Source organism: Corticium candelabrum, chromosome 18 (assembly GCF_963422355.1).
Source record: "Corticium candelabrum chromosome 18, ooCorCand1.1, whole genome shotgun sequence".
In the NCBI taxonomy this organism is placed as follows: Eukaryota; Metazoa; Porifera; class Homoscleromorpha; order Homosclerophorida; family Plakinidae; genus Corticium; species Corticium candelabrum.
The window spans coordinates 4,434,424-4,451,257 of record NC_085102.1 but is presented as its reverse complement, the minus strand read 5'-3'; the positions used below and the strand labels follow the sequence as shown (position 1 = coordinate 4,451,257).

The 16,834-nt window shown below is 41.0% G+C and overlaps 3 protein-coding genes across 3 annotated transcripts; all 3 read left to right on the top strand.

Annotated features, from left to right (window-relative positions):
- The first annotated feature begins 552 nt into the window (after window positions 1-552).
- Window positions 553-1,951, top strand: LOC134193587 (uncharacterized protein YihR-like). The gene has a single exon (XM_062662415.1). The coding sequence runs from the start codon at window positions 576-578 to the stop codon at window positions 1,695-1,697; it is 1,122 nt and encodes a 373-aa protein (XP_062518399.1). The 5' UTR covers window positions 553-575; the 3' UTR covers window positions 1,698-1,951.
- Window positions 1,952-2,939: 988 nt separating this feature from the next.
- LOC134193588 (uncharacterized protein YihR-like) lies at window positions 2,940-4,242 on the top strand. Its single transcript, XM_062662416.1, has one exon. It carries the CDS (start codon window positions 2,972-2,974, stop codon window positions 4,085-4,087), a length of 1,116 nt encoding a protein of 371 aa, XP_062518400.1. The 5' UTR covers window positions 2,940-2,971; the 3' UTR covers window positions 4,088-4,242.
- A 5,483-nt stretch (window positions 4,243-9,725) lies between these two features.
- LOC134193716 (uncharacterized) lies at window positions 9,726-15,505 on the top strand. Its single transcript, XM_062662552.1, has 5 exons — window positions 9,726-11,737; window positions 13,149-13,279; window positions 13,442-13,509; window positions 13,967-14,024; window positions 14,104-15,505. The coding sequence occupies exons 1-5, from the start codon at window positions 10,476-10,478 to the stop codon at window positions 15,231-15,233; spliced, it is 2,649 nt and encodes an 882-aa protein (XP_062518536.1). The 5' UTR covers window positions 9,726-10,475; the 3' UTR covers window positions 15,234-15,505.
- Window positions 15,506-16,834: the final 1,329 nt, after the last annotated feature.

Sequence of the window (16,834 nt, the reverse complement as noted above, 5' to 3'; positions counted from 1 at the left end):
CAAGGTGAGCTGTCTGCATGTTTGAGTTATTATATAATAATATTGATCAATTATTACTAAACATGTTTTCATCATTGTATAATTGAACACGGTCTCTAATCTGCTAACATGAAGATATACTGTTTTGTTTATTGAGATTCCCTATTACTATAATTAATTAATTAATTAAACGAGATACGTAAATCCTGTTTGTGGTTACTACTTTTAGTTGTACACATGCATCTTTTATCTAATAACATTTCTTCTTGTCATTGTGCTTAATCAAATCATTTGATCACTAGTATAATTAAAATGATTAAAACCTGCGCGTGAGCTCATGCATGCATTGCAAGTTTCTGATCAACTACGTCAGTCTCCATGTCCGCCGTTTAGAAATTAGCTGTTAACTGTTGGTAGACAAGATAAAACGCAAACTATCAATCAGCAGATCAGTAGAAACAAAGTTGCTACATACTAGTCGAATTACTGTCCCGTGTAGTGTTCGACCTATTCGTTCAGATTCGCGTATGGGTTGGAACATACACACATACACGTAGGAGTACCGTTCAAACTTGGTCACGTGATCCAATCCGAAAATGCTCGAGAATCGATTATTGACGCCCGTTGCAGCCGTATTGGCATCCTTTCTCGCTACTTCTCTTTCCGTCAGGCTCGAGAACGACGAAGTTCGCGCCGCAGACTTCGAAATCGTTAACGACGCGTTCGGTGACGTGCATCTCAAAGTGCTGCGCAACGTGCACACCAACGAGTCGGTATCGGTCATCTACGACTTTGGAGGACGAATCGAAGACATCGAGCTTTTATCCAAACGGAGCGGAAAACTGAAGTCGATGATATGGACGCACAGCCGCAATGCAACAGCAGTGAGGGAGAACGAGAGCTGGCGCGGTCAGATCCTCTTGCCTTACGCCAATCGAGTAAAGAGGGGCATCTATGAGTTCCAGAAGACATTCTACCGTCTACCGATCGCTGACTACCAGCTGCATCATGCCATGCACGGTCTCTTGTTCAATCAGACTCTCACAGTTGTGGAGCAGAGTGTTGACAAGGAGGATGGTGCTTTGCTTGTGTTGGGATATAATTTCACGGGAGAGGATTTGGGGTATCCGTTCCGGCTGCACGTTCTTCTCGATTATATGTTGAGGTCTGATGGGTTTTACTTCAGAGTTCATGCACGAAATGCGATGGAACGAGAGCCATTGCCGTTTCATGTCGGTTGGCATCCTTACTTTCTGGTATCGGATGTATCGAAGGCGATAGTGATGTTTGATAATTCGACTTTGTGGAACCACGTGGACGTGACCAACAATTCCAACGTCTACACTGACCTCATACCGACCGGTCTCACACATCTGTGGGATAACTTTACACGCGGGGCTCCTATTGGTGGAGATATGGGTAACCCGACTTTCTATGATGACGAATCGAAAGCCACCATGCCACGTCAGTTACTTCGAAATATCTCAAGTACGATTTTTGATCCCGTGACGGGTGATAGAACCGTTCTGACGCAAGACGGATTGGTTTTTCCTTTCGTTCATGTGTACACCGGAGGGGTGGGGAGGTGGGGAGTTCATGCGGTGGCCGTCGAGCCCATGTCGGGTATGGCCGATTGCTACAACAATATGAACGATCTGGTTGTGTTGAACGGTCAGCAGACTTGGGTGGGAGAATTCAATGTGAAGCTTACTGACTGACTGCATGACTTAGTCTGCACCAGTGAGCTAGTGCTCAAACATCTATACATGATTACTTGCTTGAGTCTTTGTGATCTGGATAGTAGATGTGGCAATGATCTATGTATGTAGTCTAAGAGACTTGGTTGTTTTGTCTTGTCTTGAGCCATTTGTTTGACAATGTGGTTTTACTATCTATTGCTCTTCATTACTACATTGATACAGTAACACTGTTGTCTAACAGATCTTACTGGCACATATTAATATGTCTGATTGTGCAAAGGCTCGCGCAAACAGTTCTTTAAGGCTTGGTAATTAATTAAATAATTTAGTTTGTACAATATCTTATAGCTAATCACAGACGTCTCAATCACTAATAGTTTGAGCATTTGCGATCATTCACAGTCAATTAAAGTATATATATATATATATATAATTTTAATAAATTAAATATATTTAAAAAATTAAAATATATAAATTAAAAACTTAACATGACTACACACTAATATATATATATATATATATATATATATATATATATATATATATATATATATATATATATATATATATTATATTAGTTATATGTATAGATGTGTGTATGTGCATTTTTAGATTGAAGTAGTGTTTTGTAATTAAATATGTTAACCTCTATGTGTTTTGCCCCAAGATGGGAACTGCACCAATATCTGGTGTGATAAATTTAAAAGAGCAATGTAACATATTAGATTTAACTTAAGATTTGAAAAATTCGAAATAAATAGCTAACGTGGGAACACTCTTTACAGAGAAATTGAAAGTGGGGTGGGCTTGGTCTGTGGACAGCTACAGAAAGCGAAGTGCACGTGCCTATGTAACAACTAGGTACAAGACTGCAAGCCATTGGCTTCAAAATCAAATTAGAAAGGGTTGTGAAACCGTACGTATTGAGCCTCCAACATTTGTTTAAGCACTAGACGGATGTGTAGGATTTCTCTCCTCGTGCACTACCATCTAATTCACTTAACACTGAAACACAGTGTGACACTCACCTCCGTCTTGCAACAACTCTACGCTACTCTCAAAGCAGTGCAACGTCAGAGTGTTGTGACGTTTGCAGACGTCTAGTTTTCGACCCTCTAGCTTACATATTCAAACACAAAATGACAAATTTACTACTCATCACGTGCCTAGCACGCGAGGTCAGACAGAAAGTGGCTAAGTGATTTACACAAACCTAATAAAGAAACAACACACTCACTGCATAGCTAGATATCGGTCAGGTGAGTGCATGCTATTCTAGTGATCTCGACTACATGTTGCTTGCTCTCGTTCTCCAATTCGCTGCAATCGCAGCCTCACCGTCCGTCTCTCCCGTCTCTGCTGCCCTAGAGAGCGAGGAATCTCGTTGTGATCGCTTCGAGGTCGTCAACGACGAATTCGGTGATCTCCACCTGAAGGTACTTCGAAACGCCCAAACGAACGAGTCCGTGTCGATCATTTATGATTTCGGTGGACGCATCGAAGAGATCCAGCTGCGATCGAAAGTGACGGGTAAACTGAAATCGGTCATATGGACGCACGACCGCAATGCGACGTCGGTGAGAGAGAACGGAAGCTGGAGGGGACAGATCCTGTTGCCTTATGCCAATCGAGTGAACAAAGGGATCTACGAGTTCGAGGAGACGTTCTATCGCTTGCCAATCGCCGATTTCGATCGCCATCACGCCATGCACGGTCTCATATACAACAGAACGCTTACGGTTGTCGATCAGATGGCTGGAGACGACGGGGCTGTTGTTATTCTCGGTTATAATTTCACTGGCGAGGACTTGGGGTATCCTTTCTTACTGGAAGTGATCTTTACGTACAGTCTTCGATCTGAGGGATTTTTCTTTAAGGTTCGAGCGCGGAATGTGATGGAACGAGATCCGTTACCGTTTCAGGTCGGTTGGCATCCCTATTTTCTTGTGTCGGTCGTGTCGGAGGCGATCGTTACATTCGATCGGTCGACACTCTGGAATCACGTCGACGTGAGTAATAATTCTAACGTCTACTCCGATCTCATACCGACCGGTCTCACACATCTGTGGGACAACTTTACCCGTGGGACTCCAATTGGGGGTACAATGAGGCACCCGACGTTTTATGATGATGAATCCAAGGCCACAAAGCCACCTCAACTGAGTAGACATTTTGTGACGAGTATCTATGATCCTGTCACCTCGGATGTGACGGTTCTGAGGCAAGAGGGGTTGGCGTTTCCGTTTCTGCATGTGTATACTGGAGCTGCGGGCAGTTTTGGAGTGCAGGCTGTGGCGTTGGAGCCCATGTCGGGTATGGCCGACTGCTTCAATAATATGAACGATCTGATTGTGTTGAATGGGTTTGAGAGTTGGGTGGGAGAGTTTAGTGTTAGATTGAGCGATTGAGTGTTGCATATATGTTATGTGTTGATGGAAATGGAGGATTAGAGTATATGTGTAGAGGTGAGTATCTAAGTTACATGTGTGTTGAAGGTGTCGATGTCATGAAAGTGCGTGAAGTTGAAATGAGAGATATGCTAGCTGCTGATCTTAGCAAGGAAGCACGCACTCATCTAATCTTAGACCTTAGAGTCACTCTGTCCGATATCCATCCATGCATTTCCACCAGCTTGTTTGTTACCAGGCTCCATCTCCCTATAGCCTATTTTCTCTAGCCAGCACATACACTGTGCTTCGCATAATATTTTTTGTTCACATTCTATATCTTGCCAATTGCACTAGTTTTCTATTCATTTATTTTACTGGCTTGAACTTTAATATTTAACTACAAACAACAGTTATTTGTTTTTACAAATTTAAGTAAATTAATATTCTATGGGTTAAGGTAGGCGCTAGCTCCCAATTTTTGAGGGCGTGGTTCGTTGAATATTGCATTTAATCTCGGGTTGTTTGAGAATCAAGCGGTCATAAGACATTTAATGTTGACATGTTACGCGCAAGCTATGAGAGTAAAGACATAAACCTGGATATGCCAGCAGTTCCTCAATGTCGCAAACCATAGATTTCTTATCGTATTGACAACTAAATAACTGAAAAACAGAGTAGCTGATCTTGTGCCGCAATTTGCTGCTCTCTAGCTGTGAAAAACACTGTTTTCTAATAGATAGCTCCTGTAATACAATTTCATAAAATTAGTTGTTGCTGAGTATGTAATTATTGAAATTTATAATAGACCTAAATTTGTGTTGAATTAATTTTTAATATATAGCGTTCTCTATGACGTCACATGTTCAGCTTCATTTTATGAGCACCCACTTTTGAGACACACGTGACGCCCTTGATCTGTACACGTACTCTATAGTAGGTAATAATTAATTAATAATATTTTATTACTTACGTGTGTGTGTCAAGACAAATTAAGTTAGAGTGCAAGAAAGGTATAGGACCATCGTTTTATCTAGTTAACGTAATAGGTGTAGAGTGTCTTTGTTACCATAACAAATGCAACAGCAAACTGTGCTTAACAGTAAGGAGGCTGCATTGCAATCCAGCCCTTTTCGCCTCATGATGGTGATGTGTACCTGTTTGTATTTTAACATTTAGAGTCTAAAATTTGAGACGTTGAGTTGACTGGTCTCGCAGTGACGGTGAATCATGTGATCATATTGTAACACCAAATCACGAGATATTCTTTCCTGTGTTGTACTTCTTTGTTCTCAGTAAAACTATACGTATACGCGATTGCTGAGGTTGCAACTAGAGCGAAGGAAAGCGTACGCAATGTTAAGTAGCAGCAACAACAAGAGCAGCAGTTTGGACGACAAAGAGCGATCGCTTGCGAGAGGTTCAATTGGATGGACGCCGATGATTGCATTGCTCTCGTCTGCTGTCTTTATCATGCTGATAGCATTGGTTTTGTCGTTTTTGATGCTCAATAGCGTCAATAACGAGCTGACAAGGTTGAACACAGCAATAGTAAACATTAAAAGCGATCTACTTCGTTTGCAAGAGCACCAGCTATCTACAGATGAAACAAAAGAACAATTTGAAGAGATGTTGGAATATACAGGAAATCGAGTGAAGCGATCTGCAGCATCTCCCAATCAGTCGTCAGAAGTGACAGTTAGCGTTGCACACGTATTTGGGTCATTCATCAAACAGATGTGCAAACCAGAGTCAGCAATTTGTATACCAGGTCAGCCAGGAAGAGACGGATTGCCAGGTTTGTCAGGAAGAGACGGATTGCCAGGAGAGGACGGTCCAATTGGATTGCCAGGACCACCAGGTAGAGACGGTCGTACAGGATTGCCAGGATCAGCTGGAAGAAACGGCGGGGCTGGAAGGAATGGTGAACGTGGCAGTAAGGGATCGGCAGGTAAACAGGGTCCACGTGGAATAGCAGGTAGAAAAGGCGACATGGGAGTGAGTGGAGAGAAAGGAGACAAAGGAGACAGAGGAGAGAGGGGAGTCGGTGGACTGCAAGGAATTTTGGGTCCTCGAGGAGAAAAAGGAGAAGAAGGAGACAAAGGTGAACGAGGACATACTGGTTTCAAAGGAGAGAAAGGTGGAAAGGGGGAGATTGGGTTACAAGGAGAAGAAGGAATGAAAGGAGACAAAGGGAATACGCTGGATTTACATCAATTGTCTAATCTACCCAGTCGATGTCTATCAGGAAATCATCGTGTTTTAAATGAAACTTGGAGACAAACATCTGAACATGTGTTTAAGACAGGTATTCACTGTGATTATACAGGTTCTAAATACAATCAACATGGTTTCACTCCGGGCTGGCATTCATTCAGTCGTACAATAGGTGGAGCTATGCCAGAGAAGTGCACATCTGGTAACTACTGTGGAACTGCTGCATCAGGATGGTTAAAAGGATCTCACCCAATTGTAATTGGTCAAAATATTTCACAAACAGTTTGCTTTAGTCTTGGCAGCAATTGTTGCCAATGGCAGACTAGTGTTGAAGTGATCAACTGTGGATGGTATTACATATACAACTTACCTGACACTCCAGTTTGCTCTCTAGCTTACTGTGCTCGAGGACAGCGAAACACTAACCTTTAGCAAAAACGTTACGTTTATTCTACCTTTCCATTTTGTTTTTGTGTGTCTCTATGCTTCTCTGGCTAGACAAGTGTCTGCTAAGAATGATTGTTGTAACAGCTGCTTGTTGTGTAGGATTGCTGCATACAGTATGATGTGCTGCTAGATGGAAATTTTGTTATAAACAAACACAGTTTGTGGGCAGAAATGTGGTTTACTGAGTACAGATAACAACAATATTTGCTTAGTTACCGACGTAGCAATAGCTAAACGTTTTCCCTAGAAATAGTGCTTTCTATAAGTTATACGGTACGGTATACGGGACAATGCACTATCCCGTATGCGATACATAGCCGTGCAACGTCGTGCTGCAACAACAAAGGCAAAGTAGATCAGATATCTGGAACTAAAAGTTATAGTACACACGTTTGTATCTGACGTTATAAATGGCTTGTGCTAAACGGAATATCTGAAAGAACTATAGAGCGACGCCCCTAGGCCTGTTAACAGACACCATCAATCATCGGACAGCCGTGCAAGAAGTAAACAAAGTAAGACTGAGCTTTGCTAATTAGAGCCGACAGTAAGAAGTGTATTAGAGTAAGGGACTTGGGACTACCCCTAGTACTCATTAGCATAGAGTATGACTAGTAGACTGTGGCATGTAGTTAGCCAGTCTTGTGTAGCCTGGTGTAGTATTGCGTAAACACTGTAAGCGAGCTGCAATAGAACCAATATATAGTAGGTAACGACACAACAGTGGCGACGAGAGATGGCGATCGAGTGCAGCCGCAAATTTGAAACACGGGTTGTTGGGCGAATTCCGAGCGGGAGTAGAAAGCATCGACGAATATATGGAAAGGTTCGGGCTTTACTGCCTGGCAAACGCAGTACCCATAGGAGACGAGCACGTAGCTCGTAGGAAGGCAATCTTTTTAACGTCTGTGGGTGCATTGACCTACAGTTTATTGCGGACCTTGGTACGACCTCGCCAACCGCAAGATTTGGAGCTTGATGATATCATTCAGCAACTGAGAAATCATTACGAGCCAAAGAAGATTGTTATAGCCGAGCGATTCCGTTATTACAAGAGACAACAGAAAGAAGGTGAGACTGTTACAGTGTTCTTGTCAGAATTGCGTCGTCTAGCTAGACACTGTGAGTTCGGAGACATGTTGTCAGTTGCGTTGAGGCACCAATTCGTATGTAGATTACGAGTAGAAGCCCTACAGCAGAAAATTCTGGCGGAAACTGACTTAACACTCGATATAGCAGTACGAATCGCGCAAGCCTTTGAATCTGCAAGACAAGAGACGATAGCTTTGCGAGGAGACACGCGCAGACACGGATCAACAACGGACCACGAGACGGCATTTAGCATGCAAAGTAGTAACAGTGGGAGGTCAAGACAACACACACAATCTGATGTAAAAGTATGCTACAGATGCAATGCAAGGAGCACGTTCCTGATAAGTGTCAGATGAAATCCAGAGAGTGCTTTTATGTCACAAGAAGGGACATATTGAAAAAGCCTGCCGAAGTAAGAAGCAAGGCGATTTCAAGAACGGGAGGGGAGCAACGGGTACCAAGAATACAAAGTACCGGAAGCAAGCCATGTTACAAGTGGAAGAAGAGGAAATATGTTCACTTTATGGTCTGGGAAGTCAGGACGCAATCAAAGTCAATATGACTGTAGCTGGACAAGAATTAGAGCTGATTGTTGACACGGGTGCAACTATTACCGTGATTCCCAGGGAGACCTATGAGAAACAACTACCCCATGTCAAACTCCAGAGCAGCAACGTGAAATTACAGTCATATTGTGGACAGACATTGTCTGTACGTGGAGAAGCTGTAGTACCAGTACAGTAACGCTATGGAGATCAAGAAATAAGAGGTAGAGTAGTTGTCGTCAATGCTGCAAATAAGCCAGCAGTGCTTGACAGGAATTGGTTGTTGCAACTCACGTTGGACTGGACGTCCTTATTTAGCTTGAATGTCCTGGATCCCCTAAACGAGTTTCCTGAGTTATTCAAGGAAGGAATGGGAAAGCTGAAAGGAATGCAAGTGAAATTACTTTGAGTGCCAATGCAAGGCCAGTCTTTCATAAGGCAAGACCAGTGCCATTTGCGTTGCAAGCTAAAGTGGATACTGAAATTGATCGCTTAGTCAGAGGAGGAGTACTGACACCTGTAGAACAGAGCAAGTGGGCTTCACCTATAGTAGTGGTGAGGAAATCTGACGGCAGTATCAGATTGTGTGGTAACTACAAAGTAACCATCAATGAATATTTGGAAAATATTGAGTATCGCACACCAAATGCTCAAGATTTATTTCTACTTTAGCTGGTGGTCGACGATTTACCAGGCTTGATCTAAAGCAAGCTTACCAACAAATGGAAGTGGATACCGGAAGCCAACAATATTTAACCATAAATTCTAGGAAGGGTTTGTTTACTTTTACCAGGATGCCTTTTGGTATACAAACAGCACCGAGTATTTCCCAGAAAACAATGGATTATTTCCCAATTGAAACAATCTCCCTATAGCCTATTTTCTCTAGCCAGCACATACACTGTGCTTCGCGTCTTATTTTTTATTCACATTGTATATCTTGCCAATTGCACTAGTTTTCTATTTATTTATTTTACTGGTTTGAACTTTAATATTTAACTACAAACAATAGTTATTTGTTTTTACAAATTTAAGTAAATGTAATATTCTATGGGATAAGGTAGGCGGTAGCTCCTAATTTTTGAGGGCGTGGTTCGTTAAAATTATTATTGCATTTAATGTCGGGTTGTTTGAGAATCAAGCAGTCATATGACATTTTAATGTTGACATGTTACGCGCAAGCTATGAGAGTAAAGACATAAACCTGGAAATGCCAGCGGTTTCTCGAGGTGGCAAACCATAGATTTCTCATCATATTGACAACTAAAGAACTGAAAAGTAGAGTAGATGATCTTGTACCACAATTTGCTGCTCTCTAGCTGTGAAAGACACCTTCCTCTAATAAATAGCTCCTGTAATACAATTTCATAAAATTATCTATTGCTGACTATGTATTATTAAAATTTATAATAGACCTAAATTTGTTTTGAATTAATTTTTAATATATAACGTTCTCTATGACGTCATATGTTCAGCTATATTTATGAGCCCCACTTTTTTAGACCCATGTGACACCCTTGATCTGTACGTGTACTCTATAGTAGGTAGTAATTAATTAATAATGTTTTATTACTTACGTGTATGTCAGATAAAGTTAGAGTGCAAGAAAGGTATAGGATTGTCGTTTTATTTAATTAATAGGTGTAGAGTCACTGTGCTAACATAACAAATGCAACAGCAAACTGTGCTTAACGGTATAAAGGCTGCATTGCAATCCAGCCCTTTTACATCTCATGATTTTGATGTGTACCTGTCTGTATTTTAGCACTTGCAATTGATGATTAGAGTAATCAAACGAGTGTAACAGAGTAATGAAAGAGAAAAAACACAAGAACAAATCACATTGTGAGAAGGAAAGATATGGCAACGTATTGTGAAACATTCAAATTTAATTTGTCTAAGACAGTACATTAGATTGGCGTATTTAACGTTTAGAGTCTAAATTTGAGACGTTGAGTTGACTGATTTGGCAATGACGGTGAATCATGTGATCACATTGTAACACCAAATCACGAGATATTGTTTCCTGTGTTGTACTTTGTTCTCGGTAAAACTATACGTATACGCGATTGCTGAGTTTGCAACTAGAGCAAAGGAAAGAGTACGCAATGTCTAGCAGAAGCAGCAGCAACAAGAGCAGCAGTTTGGACGAGAAAGAGCGATCGCTTGCTAGAAGTTCAGTTGGATGGACGCTGTTGATCGGATTGCTCTCGTCTGCTGTCGTGGTCATTCTGATTGCATTTGTTTTGTCGTTTTTGATGCTCAGTAGCGTCAATAGCGAGCTGACAAGGTTGAACACAGCAATGGTAAACGTTCAAAGCGATCTACTTCGTCTGGAAGAGCGCCAGCTATCTACAGATGAAACAAAAGAACAATTTGAAGAGATGTTGTTGGAGTATGCAGAAAAACGAGTGAAGCGATCTGCAGCATCTCCCAATCAGTCGTCAGAAGTGACAGTTAACGTTGCACACGTATTTGGGTCATTCATCAAACAGATGTGCAAACCAGAGTCAGCTATTTGTATACCAGGTCAACCAGGAAGAGACGGATTGCCAGGTTTGTCAGGAAGAGACGGTCCAATTGGATTGCAAGGACCACCAGGTAGAGACGGTCGTACAGGATTGTCAGGAGCAGCTGGAAGAAAGGGCGAGGCAGGAAGGAATGGTGAACGTGGCAGTAAGGGATCAGCAGGTAAACAGGGTCCACGTGGAATAGCAGGTAGGAAAGGCGACATGGGAGTGAGTGGAGAGAAAGGAGACAGAGGAGAAAGAGGAGAGAGGGGAGTCGGTGGACTGCATGGAATTTTGGGTCCTCGAGGAGAAAAAGGAGAAGAAGGAGACAAAGGTGAACGAGGATATCCTGGTTTTAAAGGAGGGAAGGGTGGAAAGGGGGAGATTGGGTTACAAGGAGAAAAAGGAATGAAAGGAGACAAAGGGGATGAGCAGGATTTACATCAATTGTCTAATCTACCCAGTCAATGTTTACCATGGAATTATCGTGTTTTAAATGAAACTTGGAGACAAACATCTGAGCATTATACTAAGACAACTAATCACTGTGATCAGACAGGTAGTTCAGACAATCAACATGGTTTCACACCAGGCTGGCATTCATTCAGTCATACAATAGGTGGAGCTATGCCAGAGAAGTGCACATCTAAGAACTACTGTGGAACTAATGCATCAGGATGGTTAAAAGGATCTCATCCGAATGTAATTGGTCAAAACATTTCAAGAACAGTTTGCTTTAATTGGAGCAGTAATTGTTGTTATTGGCAGACTAGTGTTGAAGTGATCAACTGTGGACAGTATTACATATACAACTTACCTAACACTCCAGTTTGCCATTCCGCTTACTGTGCTCGAGGACAGTGAAGAACAAGTTTCCTTTATCAAAACCATCACATGTACTTATCTTTCCATTTTTGTGTGTATCTATGCTTCTCTGACTAGACAAGTGTCTGCTAAGAATGATTGTTGTAACAGCAGCTTGTTGTATAGGATTGCTGCATACAGTATGATGTGCTGCTAGATGGAAATTTTGCTATAAACCTACAAAATTTTTGAGCAGAAATGTGGTTTGCTGTCTACAGTTAACAACAATGTTTCTTGGTTTAATTAATACTGGCGTAGTAATAGATAAATGTTTTGGGTAACAATAGTACTTTGTACGGTACCGTATACGGGACAATCCAATATCCCGTATGCGATACAACTATCTACGCTGTAGCCGTGCCAACGTCGTGCTGCAACAACGAGATCAGATATCTGGAACTAAAGTTATAGTACACAAAACGCGTTTGTGTCTGACGTTAGAAATGGTTTGTGCTAAACGGAATAACTGAAAGAAATAGGCGATTGCAGTGGAATACCGTGATGGAAACAAACTGAAACACAAGGTATCAACATATACATTCTAATACACTAGATTCTTTTGACGGTCACTTCTTGAAAGATGAAAGCTACAGTTTACATTATCACAGAGATAGAAGGTGCTACTCTGTAAGGTTTCCACTTTCTTTCCAGTTCATTAATTAATTAATTGTGTGGATGCTTGCATCGTACTGACTTCTTACAACGAACCATTTTTAAGATTTTGTGACCCTATTTTTATTTACTTTTGTTTACTTGCCACAAGCAGATCTAGCTTTTGTACCTTCAACGGGCATTTTGTTCATTATTGTCTGTAATAATGTACATATGTTGTCACGTGATAAATTAAGTTTGCTGTTCAAACGTTTTGTTAGGATATCTTGATTTAGCATGAACTGTGTGATCTGGTTTTGGTTTGAAGGAATAATCAATTTGGCTTACTGTAGTCATCTGATTTTCACGTGACAGCATTACAATACTGATTACACATTTAGTGATCGAGGTTTCTTATTAGTTTTAGTAGAGGAGATAACGTACTCGATTGGGTTATGTGTAGGTATACTAGTAGGTAGTAATTAATTTTAATGACATTGTAGTACTTTAATGCATAAGTGTCAAGATAAGGTTAGAATGCAAGAAATGTAAAGGACCAGTTTTGTTTAATATGTGTAGAGTCCTTTTGTTAACACAAGAAATGCAACTGCAAACTGTGCCTAAGAAATTTCAACCACAAGTGCAATTGTTGTAGGATCGAGAGTCCAGCCAGTCTCTGTCTACCTGCGAGACCAAATTGTTTGTGTCCGACATGCTTTACCATCTGAAATAGTGACTTTCATACTAGCTAGTATTGATTGTAGACAGAGCTACTACAGTATTGTTTGAAGACAAAGCCTTGTATAATACTTGTAGCTACACAAGAACAAGAGCCCAGAAACATCACTACAAGCAGACTATAGAAACATCTCTAGACTACTATCATTTCAAGTTTGAGATCTATCCAGCATTTGCACTATTTTTAGCTGTTGCCGGAACTTGTCAACGTGATCACTGGTGTACCAAATAGAGGAGAGAACTGGTAAAGAGTTGTCACCGTCTACTCTGAAATATAAAAGCATGCAGACGGCTGAAGTCCCGGATTGGCGTAGTTGTGTGGAGTCCAAGGTTGAAAAGTATCTTTATGATAATATTTTGTGTTATTCCAGCTTTCAGCTGTAGTAGAAATCGTTTTGTTTTGCCAACGAGCTTGGGTGAACACTGCACGGTAGAAGAGGTGTGGAGACCACTGACCAACTAGATATGCACCACATCTTCAGTACAAACCGGATAGTCATCGTGCTGACGTGGTTGCGTAGATCTAGAGAAGGAAATAGTGACCTTTTGAAGCTATTTAGAAATTAAGAAACGGTCTGTTGTCTGTAGAACTTTGATGTCCGGTAGATGACGGTCGGTGTCCGATTACAGGGGTGGAGACGCTTGCAAGTTGCGAGTGACGTCGTAGCGTGCACGTTCCTTCTCTAATTCGGACTAAACTTGGGCATCAGAAGTTTTATGTGCCTTGGAGATGTCATGTTAAAGTAGATCGAGTCTTGACTTCCTGGTATCTTCTATCCGACTGTCCGACTATTGATGGTGTACGGTAACGGGGGCTGTGCTATATGCCGGGGTCACGTGTGGTGGTGTAACAAACAACATGCATCTTGTTATCTGTATGAGATTGCACTCTTTAGACTGCACGGTTTATCACAAAATTCCTGTCACATGCAACGTTTGCTTTATCTAAGATCTGTTAGGCTTGTGTTTCCAAAGATAGACAACTTTCCTGCTTTTGCGTATTTTAGTTGTGAATTACGGATAATGGTGTAAGGCACGACATTGCGTAAACTACGTTTCACCGTATCTTTTGTTAGTTTATATCGACGTGCTCATATCTACTGTTGGTCAGATAGTAAGAGTACGACGGCGATACCACATGCAATGAGCAGCAGCGAACTGGACGAGAGTTCTAAAGTTTTGCAACGAAATTGTGGCCCAACCAGCAGATGGACGATTGCGTTGTTTCTATCGTTAGTTGTGGGCAATTTTGTGTTTAGCGGTTTTCTGTTGTGGAAGCTCAGTGTTCAGGAGAAAAGATTTGAGAAAAGCGTAGAGAAGTTGCAGTTGGACTTGCAGGAACTTCAAGTAGAAAAAGAGGAAATGAAGCAGGTTTATGAGACGTTGTCTGAGTATGGAGGAGAAAGAGGGAGGAGGTCGGAAGAATCTCCCAGTCAGTCGTCACAAGTTACAATCAACATTGCACACGTATTTGGGTCATTCATCAAACAGATGTGCAAACCAGAATCAGCAATTTGTATAGCAGGTCAACCAGGAAGAGACGGATTGCCAGGTTTGCCAGGAAGAGACGGTCCAATTGGATTGCCAGGACCAGCTGGTGAGGCAGGAAGGAGTGGTGAACGTGGCAGTAAGGGATCAGCAGGTAAACAAGGTCCACGTGGAATAGCAGGTAGGAAAGGAGACATGGGAGTGAAAGGAGAAAAAGGAGCGAAAGGAGAGAAAGGGGATGAGCAGGATTTACATCAATTGTCTAATCTACCCAGTCAATGTTTACCATGGAATCATCGTGTTTTAAATGAAACTTGGAGACAAACAGCTGAGCATTATTCTAAGACAACTCTTCACTGTGATAATACAGGTCATTCATACAATCAACATGGTTTCACACCAGGCTGGCATTCATTCAGTCCTACAATAGGTGGAGCTATGCCAGAGAAGTGCACATCTGGTAAATACTGTGGAACTCATGGATCAGGATGGTTAAAAGGATCTCACCCAAATCTAATTGGTCAAACAATTTCAAGAACAGTTTGCTTTAGTCTTAGTGGCAATTGTTGTTATTATCAGACTAGTGTTGAAGTGACCAACTGTGGACAGTATTACATATACAACTTACCTAACACTCCAGCTTGCTATCTAGCTTACTGTGCTCGAGGACAGTGAAGAACAAGTTTCCTTTATCAAAACCATCACATGTACTTATCTTTCCATTTTTGTGTGTATCTATGCTTCTCTGACTAGACAAGTGTCTGCTAAGAATGATTGTTGTAACAGCTGCTTGTTGTGTAGGATTGCTGCATACAGTATGATGTGCTGCTAGATGGAAATTTTGTTATAAACAAACACATTTGGTGACCAAAAAATAATGTTTGCTGTGTACAGTTAACAACAATTTTTATATCATTATCGACGTAATAGAAACAGTTTTTGTTATTATGGTGCATTGCAGACTACAGGATGCATTGTACGATACCGTATATGAGGCATTACGATATCCCGTACGTTGTACAAGTACCTTGTGACAGGGTGTCATACGTGCAACGTCGTCTTGCAACAACGGCATGCAAACAAGGTAGACCAGATATCTGGAACTAAAGTTATAATATACACGTTTGTGTCGGCTTTAGAAATGGCTTGTGTTAAACGCAAATAACTGAAAGAAAACATCAGAGTAATTGCGTGATGAGGTGAGCTGTCTGATTGAGTTATTATTGATCAATTATTAGTAAACATGTTTCATCATTGTTTACATTGAACACCGTCTCTGCTAACATGAAGATGTGCTGTTTGTTTATTGAGGTCCCCGTATGCAGTATTTCTAAAATCTCTGATGTGGTTACTTTAATCAAATCTATTACCTAGTAGCATTCTGTGTCATTGTGTTTGATAAAATCATTTGATTACTAGTAAAATGATTAAAATCTGCGCTTGCGCATGCATTGTGAGTTTCATCATTAACTACTTCAGACTGTGTATACACAACACAGTCCGCTATTTAGAGATTCGCTGTTAACTGTTTGTAAACATGAGCAAACGCAAACTATTAGCAGACCAGTAGAAACAAAGTTGTTAGTCGAATTACTGTTTTGTATGAGGAACTGGGATAATCAAATGTGAGATATGGTATGTCTTACCCTACTGTTTCAGATCTTGTATATGGCAATGCTAGAAATAATCTGAAAACAGATTAGGCAAAGCAACTTATTGGTAATTAGATAGTAATTGTTTAGGAATAAATGAAGTTGGATGGAATTTGAAAGATGTGAGAATTTAACTAGGCAGTTGATTGTAAGTTAATGTAACATGATGAAAGCGGACTGAAATACACAGTATAACTATTCTTGACAAATACAGTGAGATGTGTTACTCTAACGTTTGATGCACACGGTATTACGATACAAGCCTACAGCCATTACTTTAAAACATGAGAACCTACAGACTGTCAGTTTACTAAATTATTTGAGACATGTGCATGTGACACATAGTTAATTAATTAATTGATTAAAAGATGACTACAAATAAGTGAGTGGGAATGGCACAAGAAACGTCAAGAAACTTGAACTTGTAAGAGAGCTAACACTACTTGGTAGCGAATACAAGGGACCTCGTGGCGACACTCTGGACCCCCTTGGAGTCTAGTCGGTCTGTGAGCGAAGGACAAATGTAGGAGACCCTCAAGATCTCCAACTGTCTGTGCGACCATTGTCTGTATTAACTCTTTTTTACCAACAGACTTGACCAATGCTAGGAGTTGAAATATCATG